Source organism: Anabrus simplex, chromosome 1, assembly GCF_040414725.1.
Source record: "Anabrus simplex isolate iqAnaSimp1 chromosome 1, ASM4041472v1, whole genome shotgun sequence".
In the NCBI taxonomy this organism is placed as follows: Eukaryota; Metazoa; Arthropoda; class Insecta; order Orthoptera; family Tettigoniidae; genus Anabrus; species Anabrus simplex.
This window is the reverse complement of record NC_090265.1, coordinates 403,964,765-403,979,733: the sequence shown is the minus strand read 5'-3', so window position 1 is coordinate 403,979,733 and position 14,969 is coordinate 403,964,765. Positions and strand designations below refer to the sequence as shown.

The window sequence follows — 14,969 nt, the reverse complement described above, 5'->3', positions numbered from 1 at the left end:
GAACAAATTTTTGTGCACAAAGCCATTCTTTTATCTCCATGGAAATAATACGAGATATATGTAGCCGCGTATCGTTATGGTTACCCGCGGCCTGTCAGTTGTGTTTTGTTTACATTGAGTAGTCTGCACACGTGTTATACTAGGTGTGTTTATCTGTGAAAGCTAATTGTCTCAATTGAGTTTGCGATATAAAAGTGGCAAATATGAATGAAGGAGAAATACGTATGCACGTTTATTTAGACAGCAGTGACGATTATTTATTTGAATTAGACGAAGAGTTTAGAGAACTGTCAAGTGAAGATGAAGGTATAGTGAACTCCAGCATTGCAAGTGAAACTTCAGTGACTGGACCTGTGCGTAAAAAAGCATGGAATGATCCCACACCATCATATCGTCGTTGCCGGGACAAAACCTCCTATGTGATAATATGAAGAGCGAGAATGCCCTGACAATATTCACACAATATTGCACTTTAATGACAGAACCTTACCGGCCAAAGTTCTAAGCTAAATTTTTTCACATAAGAGGTTTTGTCCCGGCAGCGACGATATGCTGTTTCTGAAGATTCAGAGGAGGAAGTTCCAGTACCTGCTACAAAAGCAAGAAGACGCACGAAGGTAATGTGGCGGGGTGGAGGAGGGGATACGGCACATGGCAATGACGACGCATCTCAGGTCAGTGTTGATCATTTGAGTAACAGTGATGCTGAAAATACTTTAACACATACAAATGGGAATGCGAACGCCATTAGCGTTTACCGGAATGTAACATTTCATGTTAGTGAGCCTCCTAGACTAAGTTATTCATCAGGTCAGGAAACTAGAGGACCATAGGTTCCTCCTAGCTGGATCACTCAACTTCAATTTTTTATGTTATTTTTCACTCCTGCATTGATGACTTTTGTGTAAACTTGTAAGTAACTCACTAGACTCATGTTTATGTAGTATAATAATCATAATAATATAATAATTATCGTTACTAATAAAAATTCTGAGTTAATCTGATTAGGGAAAAAATGTGCAAAATTAATTTGGACCAGACTGTTGTAACATGTGACAGAAAATTGGACTGCAAAGGATTAAGAGAAGAATTTAAGAAATTAGGTTGTGTAAAAGTAAAGAAAGAATATGAAACCTGATTTTAATTTGATAATTTATAACAAGTAATGAGCATCTGAATCATTTTCTATATCCCACAAAAATTGCGCATATAGCAAGAACTTATATTTTTCATTTGAGATCAAAGGCTTTTAGATGTTCTATAAATATTAATTAGGTGATGACTAGAGACGAGAATTATAGGCACTAAAAAAAGTTGAAATAGGCAGGCATATAAGCTCTTAAATTAGCCAAAATAGGCACTAACGTGTAAAATAGGCATTAAAATATGCATGAAAAAAGTTCTTATAATTTAATAACACACTCAATTACTATAAAAGGAATTTCCGATAATCTTGTTCTCTCATGCATAATGTTTTTGTACTGAGAGAAAAATCTCTCAACAGCACATGTAGTGATCCGTCGGTAGATGCAGAGTGGGTTTCGGCCCTTGGGTTCGTCCCTTAAGTGGCAACGGCTGGTCTGTGGTCCAACAGCTCTGTACTCTGACCGGCCAGCCGAGCAGAAGAGAGGTGGCCACGGCTCTACTCCTCTGCATTCGGGAGACGGGACAGGGCTGGACCTCATGGCTGGCCCCAACAGTGGGCTGTCCTGAAAATGGTTTTTCGTGGTTTTCCATTCTCCTGCACTAAGGCAAATGCCGGGACAGTTTGTAGTAAAGGTCACGGCCGCCCAACCCCCTCACCTTACCCGCACATCTTCTTTACCGTAACAAATTTTCTGGCCTGAGAAACGGCGTCACCGTCTAAGAGGTCCGCCTCCCCCTTCAGGGGAGGAATGAAAATGTGTAGTAGTAGTAGTAGTAGTAGTAGTAGTAGTAGATGTAGTGATTGGACAAAACTTCAATGATGTCACTTCATCTGGTTTTATTTCACTAACAGCGGCTGCCTTCTCAGAGGCTCGGTCAAAACTTCCCCTGACTTCTTGCACAATCATAAATGACTCCAACAGGGGTATGCCACTCTTCTCCAACTTGGCGATTGCTCCCGGAAGATTGTTGAAATTTAAAGACGCTCCGGTTTATGCAGGGGCATATTAGCTCCCAACATTGCAGTGCATAGGTCTGAAGAAAATGGCTGTTGGTCTCTGCCCAAGGAGGACTGGTAGAAAGGCTGCGTTGATGCAGATTTCTGTACTCGTATCAGATGCATTGTAGTTATGAAGATATCCCTTGGTTGTATGGTAAGGATGCTTCAAATGTCTGGATCCACATTGATAAAGCATCCAGTCATACTGCCAGAACATTGTCACCTACTATGAGATAAAAGAACAGAGACGGGTGTCCGTGTCATTCCATTTAGTGACATGCCTGTAAAATCCCCATCTCCTCGCCAATGGATTTTTGTGTCTTTGGTCTCCTGAAAAGAGGGCTTTCTTCTAGACGTCTCACCACTGTTAAGGATCTTTGGAAGTGTGCAAGGAGGTATGGGACAATATTCCTCTTCCTGTACTCCGTCAAAGCCTTCTACAGCGGAAATTGAGATGTAGGGCAATAGTCCGTGCCTGTGGCTATCACATCGAGCACAACTGGGTCTGGAGAAAAGGAATCGCCTAGAACAAAAAGTACGTCAAAATTGTCTAAACTTAACTGGGACAACCCTCCGTAATGCAAGTTTCGGTCCTTCATAGGACCTTCTTCAGCTATCAGTGTTTAATGGCATTATGAAATGAAATAATAAAACATTAAAAATGTGAATTATAATACCATGTTCATATTTGAAATCTTGAAATTGTCCTATTGAAAATTAAGTTCACACAATTGATCACAGAGTAAAATGTTATTTAAAAGGGTGAATCTTGGAAGTTAAAAAACACCATCCAGTGTCAGAAAGTACGAAAATTTTCATTCCTGAATTAAATGGCTTAATGGGGGTGATTCACAGTACAGTAAAACCTCGTTAATTCGAAGTCGTTGGGACTCAAAAATCGGACTTCGAATTACGTGATTTCGAATTAACCGCCAATTCGCAATTCAGAAGTACCAACCCTTGCCGCATTACGAAATATTCTAAGCCCGTTACTGCATGCAGTTAACCTTGATTCACAGTTTATACCTTTCAAATGCCATGAAAAAAGAACTATTTCCAAAATGTATCCAAAAAGGTGCATTTACAGTATTCAAATAATGCACTTGCATATCTCACTGCAAATATAACCTCACGCAACGGAAAAAAAAAAAAAAAAAAAAAAAAAAAAAAAAAAAAAAAAAAAAAAAAGGCAGGCACGATTCAAAGACGAGGAGAAATCTATGCTGGCTCCCATGTGCAAGTGCTTTATTCATTGGAGTACTATATTGTATGCATTTTAGATGCCTTGTATTTACACAGAAAGTACCCGATGCCCTTAAAATCAAACTTTCCTACGACTCTATCCTTGTACGATTTCCCGCCATGGCACTTTTTTCGCACTTCAGAAATGTAAACACTTGCCGCGTCACAAAGTATTCTAAGACCCATTAATACATGCAATCAGCTCGATTCACAGTTTAAACCTTTCCAATGCCATAGAAAAACTATTTCCGAAATGTATCCAACAAGGTGCACTTACAATGTTCAAATAATGCACTTGGATAAATCACTGACGAACATAACCTCACGCAACGAAAGAAAAAAATCACACAATTCAAAGACGAGGATAAATTATGCTGGTTCCCCTGTGCAAATGCATTATTTTTTGGATATCTGTACTGTTTGCATTTTTAGATGCTTTGTACTGGGATGGAAAGTGCCCGACGCCCTTAAAACGTAGCTTATCGAACTTTTCTATGACGAGGGGATAACGTTTCTCGCTTCCATGTGCATTGCAATTGCAACGCACTACAATGACCCCCATCCCCGACCCTTGTATGATTCTCCGGCTGGCACTTTCTCCTTTAAAACCATAAGACCGTTTGGGCTCGCATTAAAATAAAGCAATGCAGTTTCATCGGCAATGACAGTATTGTTCGGTGCCTACGAATTTATTATATGAGCCACGCTTTTTCGTCAACTGTCGGCATCGCCAGTGTTCGCGCATTCTGTTTTCCCGCACACTGCCTGTTGCGTGATATTACGGCGTTCCTGAAAAGGTTGAATACAAAAGAATTCCGATTTCATTCAACTTGGTAATCATGAAGCGCCCTGTAGACCCACCGAAGTGAGTAAGTGTGGAAAGCTACCGTACCCCTCCACGTTCCGGAACACACGTTCTATTATGACGCGGATAAATTTCGAGTTGAAATTACTCCAACATACTATTGTTTTAAAATGTAAAGGCAGTTTCGAATTAAAAGTCTGAATTTCGGTAATTGGGCCGACATTGTACTTCAAATTACGAATTATCCGTATTTCGAATTAAACAATTTAAATAACATGCAAAACGGTATCTCATGTTTCCGGGAACGAGAGCTTCTTCGAATTACGTGGGATTTTGAATTAACTGATTTCGAATTATTGAGGCTCTACTGTAATTGCTATACTGTCTTCATAACAGGAATGTTTCCAATAAATTGTTTTACATTTTTAAAATTTAAAATGTTGTACATGATCTTGCAAGATGGAACAGGTAAAACATGCTTAGATTGCATAGTTAAATCTGCCATCCCACAGAATAGTATCTGAGAAAGAGAGAGAGAAAAACAAGTAACACCCATTTAGTACCTGTGTATTTATGCAGATTATCATGTAAATATCTTGCTATCTTTGTAAATATACCTGAAATAAATTTCAAAACTGGAACTTACCCAAATTATATATTTTGGTAAATATTGCTTGTGATTATGGACAACCCCAAATAGCAGTCCTCACATACAGGGCGATTCACCTAAGTTGTACCTAAAATACCTTCTGAAGATAAAGACATTTTGTTTTCAAATTCTTAAATTGTATTAAGGGGCTCATAAAATACTGTTGTATTCCTCTCGATCACATATGTAATTACAATAGAGTAAAATAATATATTATTATTGGTGCACCTTTTCAATACAAAATGAAAATTACATAGGGACTAGTTTCGACCTAGTAATAGGTCATCATCAGCCTGAAGTAAATTAAAGTGTAAATATCGAAGAAAACATAAACAATGTAAACACAAGTACAGTCTTACGCTTTAATTTACTTCAGGCTGATGATGACCTATTACTAGGTCGAAACTAGTCCCTATGTAATTTTCATTTTGTATTGAAAAGGTGGACCAATAATAATATATTATTTTACTCTATTGTAATCACAGTTCAATACGGATCTATCATTATGAAACTTATTTCTTTTAATCACATATGTAATTACCGAAATAAAGGCAGCAACTCTATTTAAATGGAACTATACAGATTTCATCTAATAGAACAATTAATAATAAAATAAGTTCAGTGATGTGCTTATGTTGCAAATCAGCTAGTACTTTTGGAGATATCACAGGGTTTCAAATGTATGGGTATTAAGACAGAAAGCGATGCGCCACTCGCTGTGATGTCCAGTGTATTGTCATCCTGCATGACTCGCGCTTTGTTGATGAACACACATACTGAATATGTTTCATACATAGTATGGTGTGATGGTATCGTGCATTGTCAAAATGTTTGATGGTCAGGCACACTCGTAAAAATAAAAATAGAAGAGATGTTCACAAGAAGCTAAATGGTCAAGTTTTGTTTCATTTAAATTTAGATTGTGACTGCTTCTTTGATCTAACTGAATATGGATATTTTCGGAATATTGAGAGAAGAACGATTTTGAGTTTTATTTAAAATGATCCAATTTTAATTTATGGAAGTATAGGAATGATTTAAATCTGTCATGTGCTCACTCATTTCAGAATTTTTTATTTTTGGCACCGACTTGTTCTTGGTAACATATCTAGAATTTTTTACTAGTTGGTTGAGGGACATCATGCTCCTGCATCATGTAAGAAACGGCACTGTTCGCCGGTAAATAGGCATAGCACTCGTCACTGAAAAGGCACAGGAAAGGTTTCCAATGATATGGTTACGTCCTGCAACGTCCTGGAACAGTTGCCAGTTTCATCCACTCCTTTGAAATTAATGGGCAACATCCACATAGACGTCCAAACCAACACTGGCATGACACAGTAGAGGCTGATATGAAAACTCTAAACTTATGACCACATGATGCCCAAGATCGTACAAAATGGCAAGCCAATATTAAAACAGTGGAGCCTGCAGCAATAGAAAAACACTAGGAAGAAGAAAATTAATTTGTAATTGTCTTGTTCTCGTTATACCAAACTTATAGCAAAACAGTAAAACGTTTCTGCAGGGGACAAGGAAAAAGAATGTGTTAAGCGAGAAACCTTCTACTGAATACACGAATAAAAACTATCCAACAGGGATGTGGAAACACTAGACACAATTTTTTCCGACGTATGAAGATTTTACGTCTATAATATCCGTGGGTACAGTGAAAAGTATTGAGAAGAGAGCATTAAAAGGTGTGAAAAACACTAGAACAAATATGAAAACTTATTCCGCTCGGGCTTATAAAATAACAACAGTGCACTGAAAAGTGTTCGAAACACCAAACAAATATGAAAACATTAGAACAGGTTCCATAAAAATATCAAATTAGTATTGCAGATCACACTCTTTCTAAGACAAATGTTAGTAGAAGCCTTTTTCTTCGGACCAGTGGGTTATTATACATTATTTTTCTGGTCACACATTTAGACAATGAATTGGAAGTTATGCACAGCCATGAGTGACTAACAGAATGACTTTGGCCGCCATTTTGAATCAAACAAAACTTCAACCGACCAAGACCGATTCAAAACTGGAAGTTGCGAGCAAGACAGACTACTGGAGTCAGTCTTGGTGTGACTTTCAACATTCACGCCAACTTGTTGACAGATTTAAATTTTGTCTTCATTAGCAAGGAATTTCACAACATTTTCCATATCCATAATTAGGCTATCACAACACAAATACGCACCACGCTGGTAAACTTCACATGATTATGTTCCAGATGTAGCCTATTGCGCAAGAAATACTCGCTACCCGTCACTGTACAACAAAACACGAAATACATTTCTAACTTCTGAATGGAATGAGAAATACAAGCACAAACAGGCTCAGTTATTCTGCAGTTTCACTGCTAATCGGCAAGCAAAACTGAGCATTTCTGGGGTAATGGCTTGTTCCCCACCAAAGGTGCAATTTATCCTGTGAAGTTCAAGAATTCAAGGCCATTTTCCGTTACTACGCAACTGCGGCAAGAGATCTTACCCGAGGTGGAAATCAAGTTCCTTCCACAAGGGATTACAAGTAACATTTTCAGGGCTAGGAAAAATGTGATCATACTAAGCAGTAATAGCGAAAATTCGTGACATGATAAGTGAGGTATTTTTACATAGATTTAATACGATGAGAATTTTGACTTCGAATTTACGATGTGCTAAGCAGGAAAATGTGTTAATGAGGAATCCACTGATGAGGTTTCACTGTAATATAAATTTAAAAGACAATAACTCTTATCTTCTTAAAGTCTTTTTTAAAACACCCAGTGTTTTAAAAGCTACCCATGTAATTTACATAACGTAGAGGCGCTAACTCTTATTGGTAGCCTGTAGTTATGGATTTTATCTCCCTTTAAGGAGAAATTATGGTAAAGCAAAGTCATAACAGAAAATAATCCTACAAAGAGTCCGACTCGTTAGCTGAATGGTAGCGTACTGACCTTCGGTTCAGAGGGTCCCGGGTTCGATTCCCGGCCGGGTCGGGGATTTTAACCTTCATTGGTTAATTCCAATGGCTCGGGGGCTGGGTGTTTGTGCTGTCCCCAACATCCCTGCAATTCACACACCATACACAACACTATCCTTCACCGCAAAAACACGCAGTTACCTACATATGGCAGATGCCGCCCACCCTCATCGGAGGGTCTGCCTTACAAGGGCTGCACCCGGCTAGAAATAGCCACACGAATTTTTTTTTTTTTTTTTATCCTACAAAGAGAGGAATGTGTAACTGGTGCTTGTTGTATGTACACTAACTGACCAGTATACATATCCGAACAACATTTGAATTTGCTACAGCAACTGGGAACTAATTCGTAAATTTCTGAACACTAACCCATATGTTTCTGTTACTAGCATGTTTAGGAACTGGCACACACACACACAAATTTCAACAATATGGTCCCTGATGAACACAGGCGTTAGTTTGAAGAGTGATCGACTGATGGCTTGCTGTAAGCAATGTACTTAATTTTTTTTTGGTTATATTATTTCTTGTAGTACCTGTGTATGATGGGATTACTGATAACTAGAGGTGTTAGTGGTGGAATAAGTGATTCAATGAAGTGTTTGGGTCAAAAATTCAAGTGTCAATTTCATTAACATTTGACGCATCCCACTTATAATGAATCAATGCAGTATTTAAAGCAAAAATTAATTTATTCGACAGTGATAAAAGTGAGCTGAATACCGTACGGGGGACTTGTGTGCTCGTTACACGTCACCTCTCAGTATTCTCATGCGAGATCGAACCCCGTAACGTGTGCACCTAGAAATTCAAGAACTTCCAGATCCTCCAGAAATTTGAAAAATTCTAGATCGTCGAGAGCTTCACATCAAGGACGGGCGTGGTCCCAGTCCAGACTGAGCCCAGTAATTATCCCGGAGTTTGGAGGTTCCAGCCTGATACAACACATCAACTCAACTTGCGTAAAAGGTGATATGAATTTGTTTCAAATGAACAATAAAACCAGATTTACAAAAGAATATAAATTCAATGAATTATTACGCCTCTCTGTACCTACTCCAATGTTTACGTACCACCTCTTAAAAATATTCCATGTTCTTCAAGTCAGTATCTGCGGCTAAAGACATTTTTTCCTGGTACAGCACCGGGTGCCTACAATTACAGTTATGGTATTCAGCACGGTACAGCATGGGCTGTAATGATCATAGGAGTGTGAAATTTCGTAGATATGCTAATTAAGCAATGCGCTCGCGAATTATGCCACAAAAATAACTAGTTCAAAGTTTTGCCAATAGGCAAAAAAAAAAAAAAAAAAAAAAAAAATTGCTATAAGCAATGGTAGGGGTCACAGAGAAACGGCAGGAAAGATCAAACACATGGTAACGGTGGTTCTGGGAGGATTATTAGTATTTATGGTTACAAATACTGTTCAATAGGGTCTCTGAACTCAGCAACATGCTGCATCCGTAACACAGCAGGGTCGACAGTTGGCCGCAGCACATCGGGTGAAATCAGAGCGACATGTCGTCGTATGCTAGCCTTTAGACCAGCCAGGGACCAGACATGTCCCTGATAGACACAATCTTTCAAATATCCCCACAACCAGAAGTCACACGGATTTTAGTCGGGCGACCTCGAAGGCCACGCATCTGGAAAATACCTAGAGATAATGCAGTCACCGATGAAGGTTTCTCAAAGCAATTCTTTCACCTGCAGGAAAATAACGGTGAGGTCACAGTTGCGTTACTGCAAAGCTGGAACCGTGTGTTGCATAAGGTCGACCCTATAGTGTGAATATGTCACTGTACACCTAAGAGGCCCACAAGGGGTCACCTCCTCAAAGAAAAATGGGCCGAGAATGAAGAGCTTGTAAAACCAGACCAAACAGTCATGTAAGCTGAATGCAATGGTTGTTCCTGCACGTTTGGAGGAGTCGAACCTCATTTGCTATAATTCTGTGCCTTCACTGCACCCTATAGAGCAGTGGTTCCCAACCTGGGGGGGCTATCAAAATAGTACTGTACAGTAGAAGTTACCGAGTAGCGCTAGTCACTGGCTATTCTCAGCCGGCAAGTTCACTGCACTCACCCCTTTCCACAGTCCCACCTGTTGTTGCTCAGTGCGGCTGACTGGTGACTCAACCCCCTCCCCCTCCTGCCATCACAACACACTTGCCATTGACCTACAGTTGTCTTCAGTTTTAACTAGCCTTTGTGTGCCTTACCATAAGTTTTTGTGCGTGTCTTTTCTGTTTTCGTGCGTTTGTTTTGAAGTGTAGAAGTTCATGCAAATGGATTCAAAAAATAAGGATTGTCGCCAATACTCAGCTGAGTATTTAAAATTTGGTTTTATCACGTCACCACAAAACGTGCAGTTTCCACATTGTCTTTTGTGCGATAAAACATCTACCAGTAGTGAAGCCATGAAGCCTTCGCGAATAAAACATCATTTATCAAGAGTACACAGTGGTAGTTTACATCATAAGCCTCTTCGCTATCTGTGCATGTTAATACAACACACAACGCAACATCATAACTTACCAAGGGAGATGTTCAATAAATTTCCAATCTCATTGCAATCATTTAAGAAAAGGCTAGGAAAACAACAGATAGGGAATCTGCCACTTGGGCGATTGCCCTAAATGCAGATCAGTAATGACTAATTAATTGATAAATTAGTAAAGAACTTGGTTATTTTCAACACCTCAAAGCTAAAGCTGATAAATGGCCTAATGTGAGTGAATTATTTTAAAAATGAGAAACCAATCTTGACAAAGGTCTTCTTGCTTCTTACAAGGTGCTTTTATTGATCGCTAAATGTGGTAAACCTAACACAATTGGTGAAACTCTTGTTTTACCGGCTACCAAAAAAAAATTTGTCGAAATCATGCTAGGTGAGGGCACTAGTAATAAGACAATCAGTTCCTTTGAGCAACAATACTGTTTCCAGACGAACTGATGAAATGGCCATGGACTTCAAATCCAAACTCAACAATTTGTTAAAAAAGTAAATTTGCATTACAGATTGACGAATCAACTGTAATTGATAAAGGAATTTTATTAACTCGTGAGGTTTATCAATGAACAAAAGGAGATTACCAAGGAAATGTTGTTTGTTAGAACTTTTATCACTGATACAAATGGATCGTAGATTTTTAAATGGGTGCAAGATTAATTTGAGGAAAAATAGATTCCCCTAACAAACATGAGCGCTTGCCTAACAGGCGGTGCTCCTACCATGTCAGGTTGTCATGCTGGGTTTCTAGCCCACCTTAAGAAAGAAGTGCCAGAGGTCATCAATATTCACTGTGTCATTCACCATCAACACTTTGCTGCAAAAAAATTGAGTGGTATCCTGCACGAAACCCTACAGCTGGTTGTTACTGGTGTCAACAATATCAAAGCCAATTCCCTCAATGACCGTCTGTTCCAACAACTTTTCCATGAAAATGATGAGGAATTCGAACGCTCACTTCTACATACGGCCGTGAAGTGGCTTTCCAAAGGAAACCGTTTGCGTTGTTTCTTCGAATTATTTGACATGGTTACTGAATTTTTAGACATGTCTGATAATCTTTAAAGTGATAATTTGAATTAACGCAAGTTGGAAGTTGCGTATCTTACAGATATTTTAGAAAAAATGAACAAAGTCAATATAAGGTTTCAAAGAAACAAACTCCTGAAGGTCAACGGAATTATTGTATCATTCATCGCCAAGTTTGATTATTCACATGGTAAATACTGGTCATAAAGTGCTGATTCAGTTTCTAACCCTTAAAAGGTGTTCAGTGTCAGATAACAAGACTCCTGAACTCCCAGAAGACAAAATCCTAATTTTTACTGATCACCTTGACCAGTTAAAAATGGACATGGAATCAAGATTTGAATATTTGATCAAGTTACAAATTCCGGATTGGATTCTAGATCAATTCTCGTTTGAAGCTGAGGATAAGCTTGATAACTCTTTGCAAATGGAGTTTCTAGATCTGAAGTATGACTGAGGTGAAAATAATTTTCAAGCAGAGCAGTTACGAGTTATTCTGGTTGAAGCTTATGGGCACTTATCCACAAGTGTGGGGAAAAACTGAACCACTTCTCATCACGTTCCCGTCAACATATTTAGTAGAAAAAGGATTTAGTTCTGTTGTCCAGCTCCTCGCAAAACAAAGAAATAAGTTGGACATTTGCCTCAAAGGAGACTTGCGCCTAAACTTGACGAACATAAAGCCGGATATTCAAGCTTTAACTGAAATCCACCAAACACAAGGCAGCCACTGAAAACGTAAAATAAAACATTAACAAAGTTTTCAAACTTTAATTTAATTTTTCAAATTTTAACTGTCAACTTTCTCATTTTTTCCAGATTCCAATTTTAAAATGAAAGCATGTACTCCTGTTTTTTATATGTACGTCAATGATCTTAGTTAATTATTTCACTTCTTTGTTCTTAAAAGATATGTAAAAATGTACATTTTAATTTTTTCCTATTTTATTTAAGTGACCAGATAAAACTGATTTGGTTGTTTTTATATACAGTAATAAAATTTTTTAAAATGATGTAACTGCTTTATTATTCACACTTTACTTCAAATTAAAATTAGGCATACAATGAAAATGAAAATGGGGCGATAGGTGTTAGTCAACCTCCAGAAAGGGGAGATGGGCCACAAAAGGTTGGAACCACTGCTGTAGAGTAAAATGCACCTCGTCAGTCCACAGAGTATTCCCTGGCTACACGTCCACTTCCACGCGCGTCAGGAACTGAAGGGCAAAGTCACGGCGTTGTGCAATATCTTGGGGTTTCAATTTGTGAACAGTATGAAGTTTGCATGGACACCAGTGTAAAGTGCACCGCAAAATCTTGTGAACTGTTGACTGGTGTAGCGACAATTCACGTGACACAAATCGAGTACTGGTTACAGAATTGGGAGAATGTGCTGCACGGTCTGCTACAGCCATTTCAACAACATCCATGGGGATGGGCGCCGTCCTCTCCCTGGTGCGACACTTAATTCACCTGTTTCCTCGAATTTCTTGATCATTATCTTCAGCCCATTACTTGTTATGGGACCTTCTTTGCTGTTTCCGGAGATATTCCTGCAATGCTGTATTGCTATTGCTGCAGTTCTGATGAAACAACTTCACCAGGTGAGTTGGCCAAGCGGAGATAGTGGGTTCAAATCCCACTGTCGGCAGCCCTGGAGATGGTTTTCCGTGGTTTCCCATTTTCACATCAGGCAAATGCAGGGGCTGTACATTAACCTCTTAACATACCAATTATTTACAAAATTGTGATCTTTTCTTACCTAATTTTTTTATTGTTAAAATGGGCTATTTATTGAAAACTAATGACAGTGGTAACAATGAAAATACATTTTTCGAACTTAACAATGAAATATAAGGCACCGAAAAGTTCTTGTTTTAAAATCCCGAGTATACTCGTGATATTTTTTTACGGGCTCTAAAATAAATAACACAGCACTAAACAGATGGCAAGTAATACAACATGACACTCAATACTGTTCATATGTTTGTGGCTGTGTGAAATGCCCTAAAACAAGGATCAACACACGATGCTATATCGGGAGGGAAAGCCGCGAAAACGAACTGCCTGAGTCACCAACATCCACTACGGTTGAGTCAGAGACGTCTGTTGGCAAAAATAGGACCCTGAAGTAATAATTTCATAAACATTTGGTGGATACTCGGGATTTTATTTTATATAAATACATAAAACCCCGAGTATACTCGGGCTTTCATGTTAAGAGGTTAATTAAGGTCACGCCCGCTTCCTCCCAACTCCTAGGCCTTTTCTATCCCATCGTCACCATAAGACCTATCTGTGTTGGTGCGACGTAAAGCCACTAGGAAAACAAAAACAACTTCACTAGTAGTTCAACTTTCTTATGTTACAATGAAGATTCACTTCACAAAAGAAAACAACATGTGTCACCAAGCAACAACCAAGGAACTGACAATGCACTTCTACCGGAAGAACATTTTGACATCAGAGTTACGGAATATTGCACGTTTTGACCGCTTACAGCCCCATATTTTCACCTGGTGGCAAAACTTGGAACTAATAATTTTTGAGCCATAATTTGTGAGCACATTACTTAGTTAGCATTTCTATGAAATTTCAGACTCCTACATCATCAAAGCCCATCCTGAACCGCACTGAAAACCATAACTTTAATTATGGAAACCCAGTAGTTAGTACATAAAGACAAATTTCTAATTCATGTATCATTTCCCTTTCTTACTTTTATGTCAAGTTTGGGTCACTATTTTGTCCACAAGTTCCAGTTTTGAACTACTTCAATGTCCAGTTGCTTGGCTAAATCATCCCACGCAGAAGGATGGTTGACAAGTATGTTATGTGCAAAACAATGGCATTTTCAAGAAGAAAGGAAGACAGTTGGTCTATGGTCTGATTAGCCTTCTTAGTGCCATGCATATTTACAGTTAGTATGCTAAGAATGCCACCTGCTTTATGACAAAATTGGAAGGGTGAATAAAGAAGAGCACAATTGCGGCCCTCCCAACTCGTTTTAAAATTGCCAGGAGCATAATTGCGTTCCTTGGCACTCTAAACGTTAAACCAAACAGCTGTTATTTGGTCAAACAAGTGTGTGGTGATAAGTACAAGTTCTCCTGCAAGGAAGACAAGCTTCTACCCCTGTACTTTTTGACCCAATGAGAAATAAATACTCCTAGCCATTGCAGTTGGAGAAAGCATGTAGCCTGTTACACTTTCCATTTTCCAACACAGTAATAAACATGGATATTTTTCAATCAAATACTGCATCTAAAGATGAACAAATTCTTAAAATACTTACTGCTCATTAAGCTTATAGAGAATTTTTCTACTTTTCAGGACAGAAGCACTTTTGGCATACTCTAAAATAATTTCAGCAACCTTCTCAGGATCAAATTGAAGTTGAGGCAAAGTTACATTCACTTTCCCAGCACGAGGATCTTTGGCATCAGTGTTCCAGTTCTCCTCTTGAGTGTCTCTGTCACTATCGGAAGAATCATCCAACTCTACTCGTTCCATGTCCTCACAACTTTCACCAGGAAAACCAGCCTAAAACAACAAGCATAAACAATCTATATTAAAAGTCAAAATAATCAAGAGAGTTCATCAGAGAAACCCTTCTT

At 38.6% G+C, this 14,969-nt stretch overlaps 1 protein-coding gene across 4 annotated transcripts in view; it reads right to left on the bottom strand.

Moving 5' to 3' along the window:
* Nnp-1 (Ribosomal RNA processing protein 1 homolog Nnp-1) overlaps positions 1-14,969 on the bottom strand; it is a 112,750-nt gene that overhangs the window by 58,063 nt on the left and 39,718 nt on the right. For all 4 annotated transcript variants that reach the window (XM_067135050.2, XM_067135053.2, XM_067135051.2 and 1 more), the window contains one exon: positions 14,648-14,895. In XM_067135050.2, the coding sequence (XP_066991151.2) occupies positions 14,648-14,895 (248 nt within the window). The remainder of the gene's footprint in view (positions 1-14,647; positions 14,896-14,969) is intronic.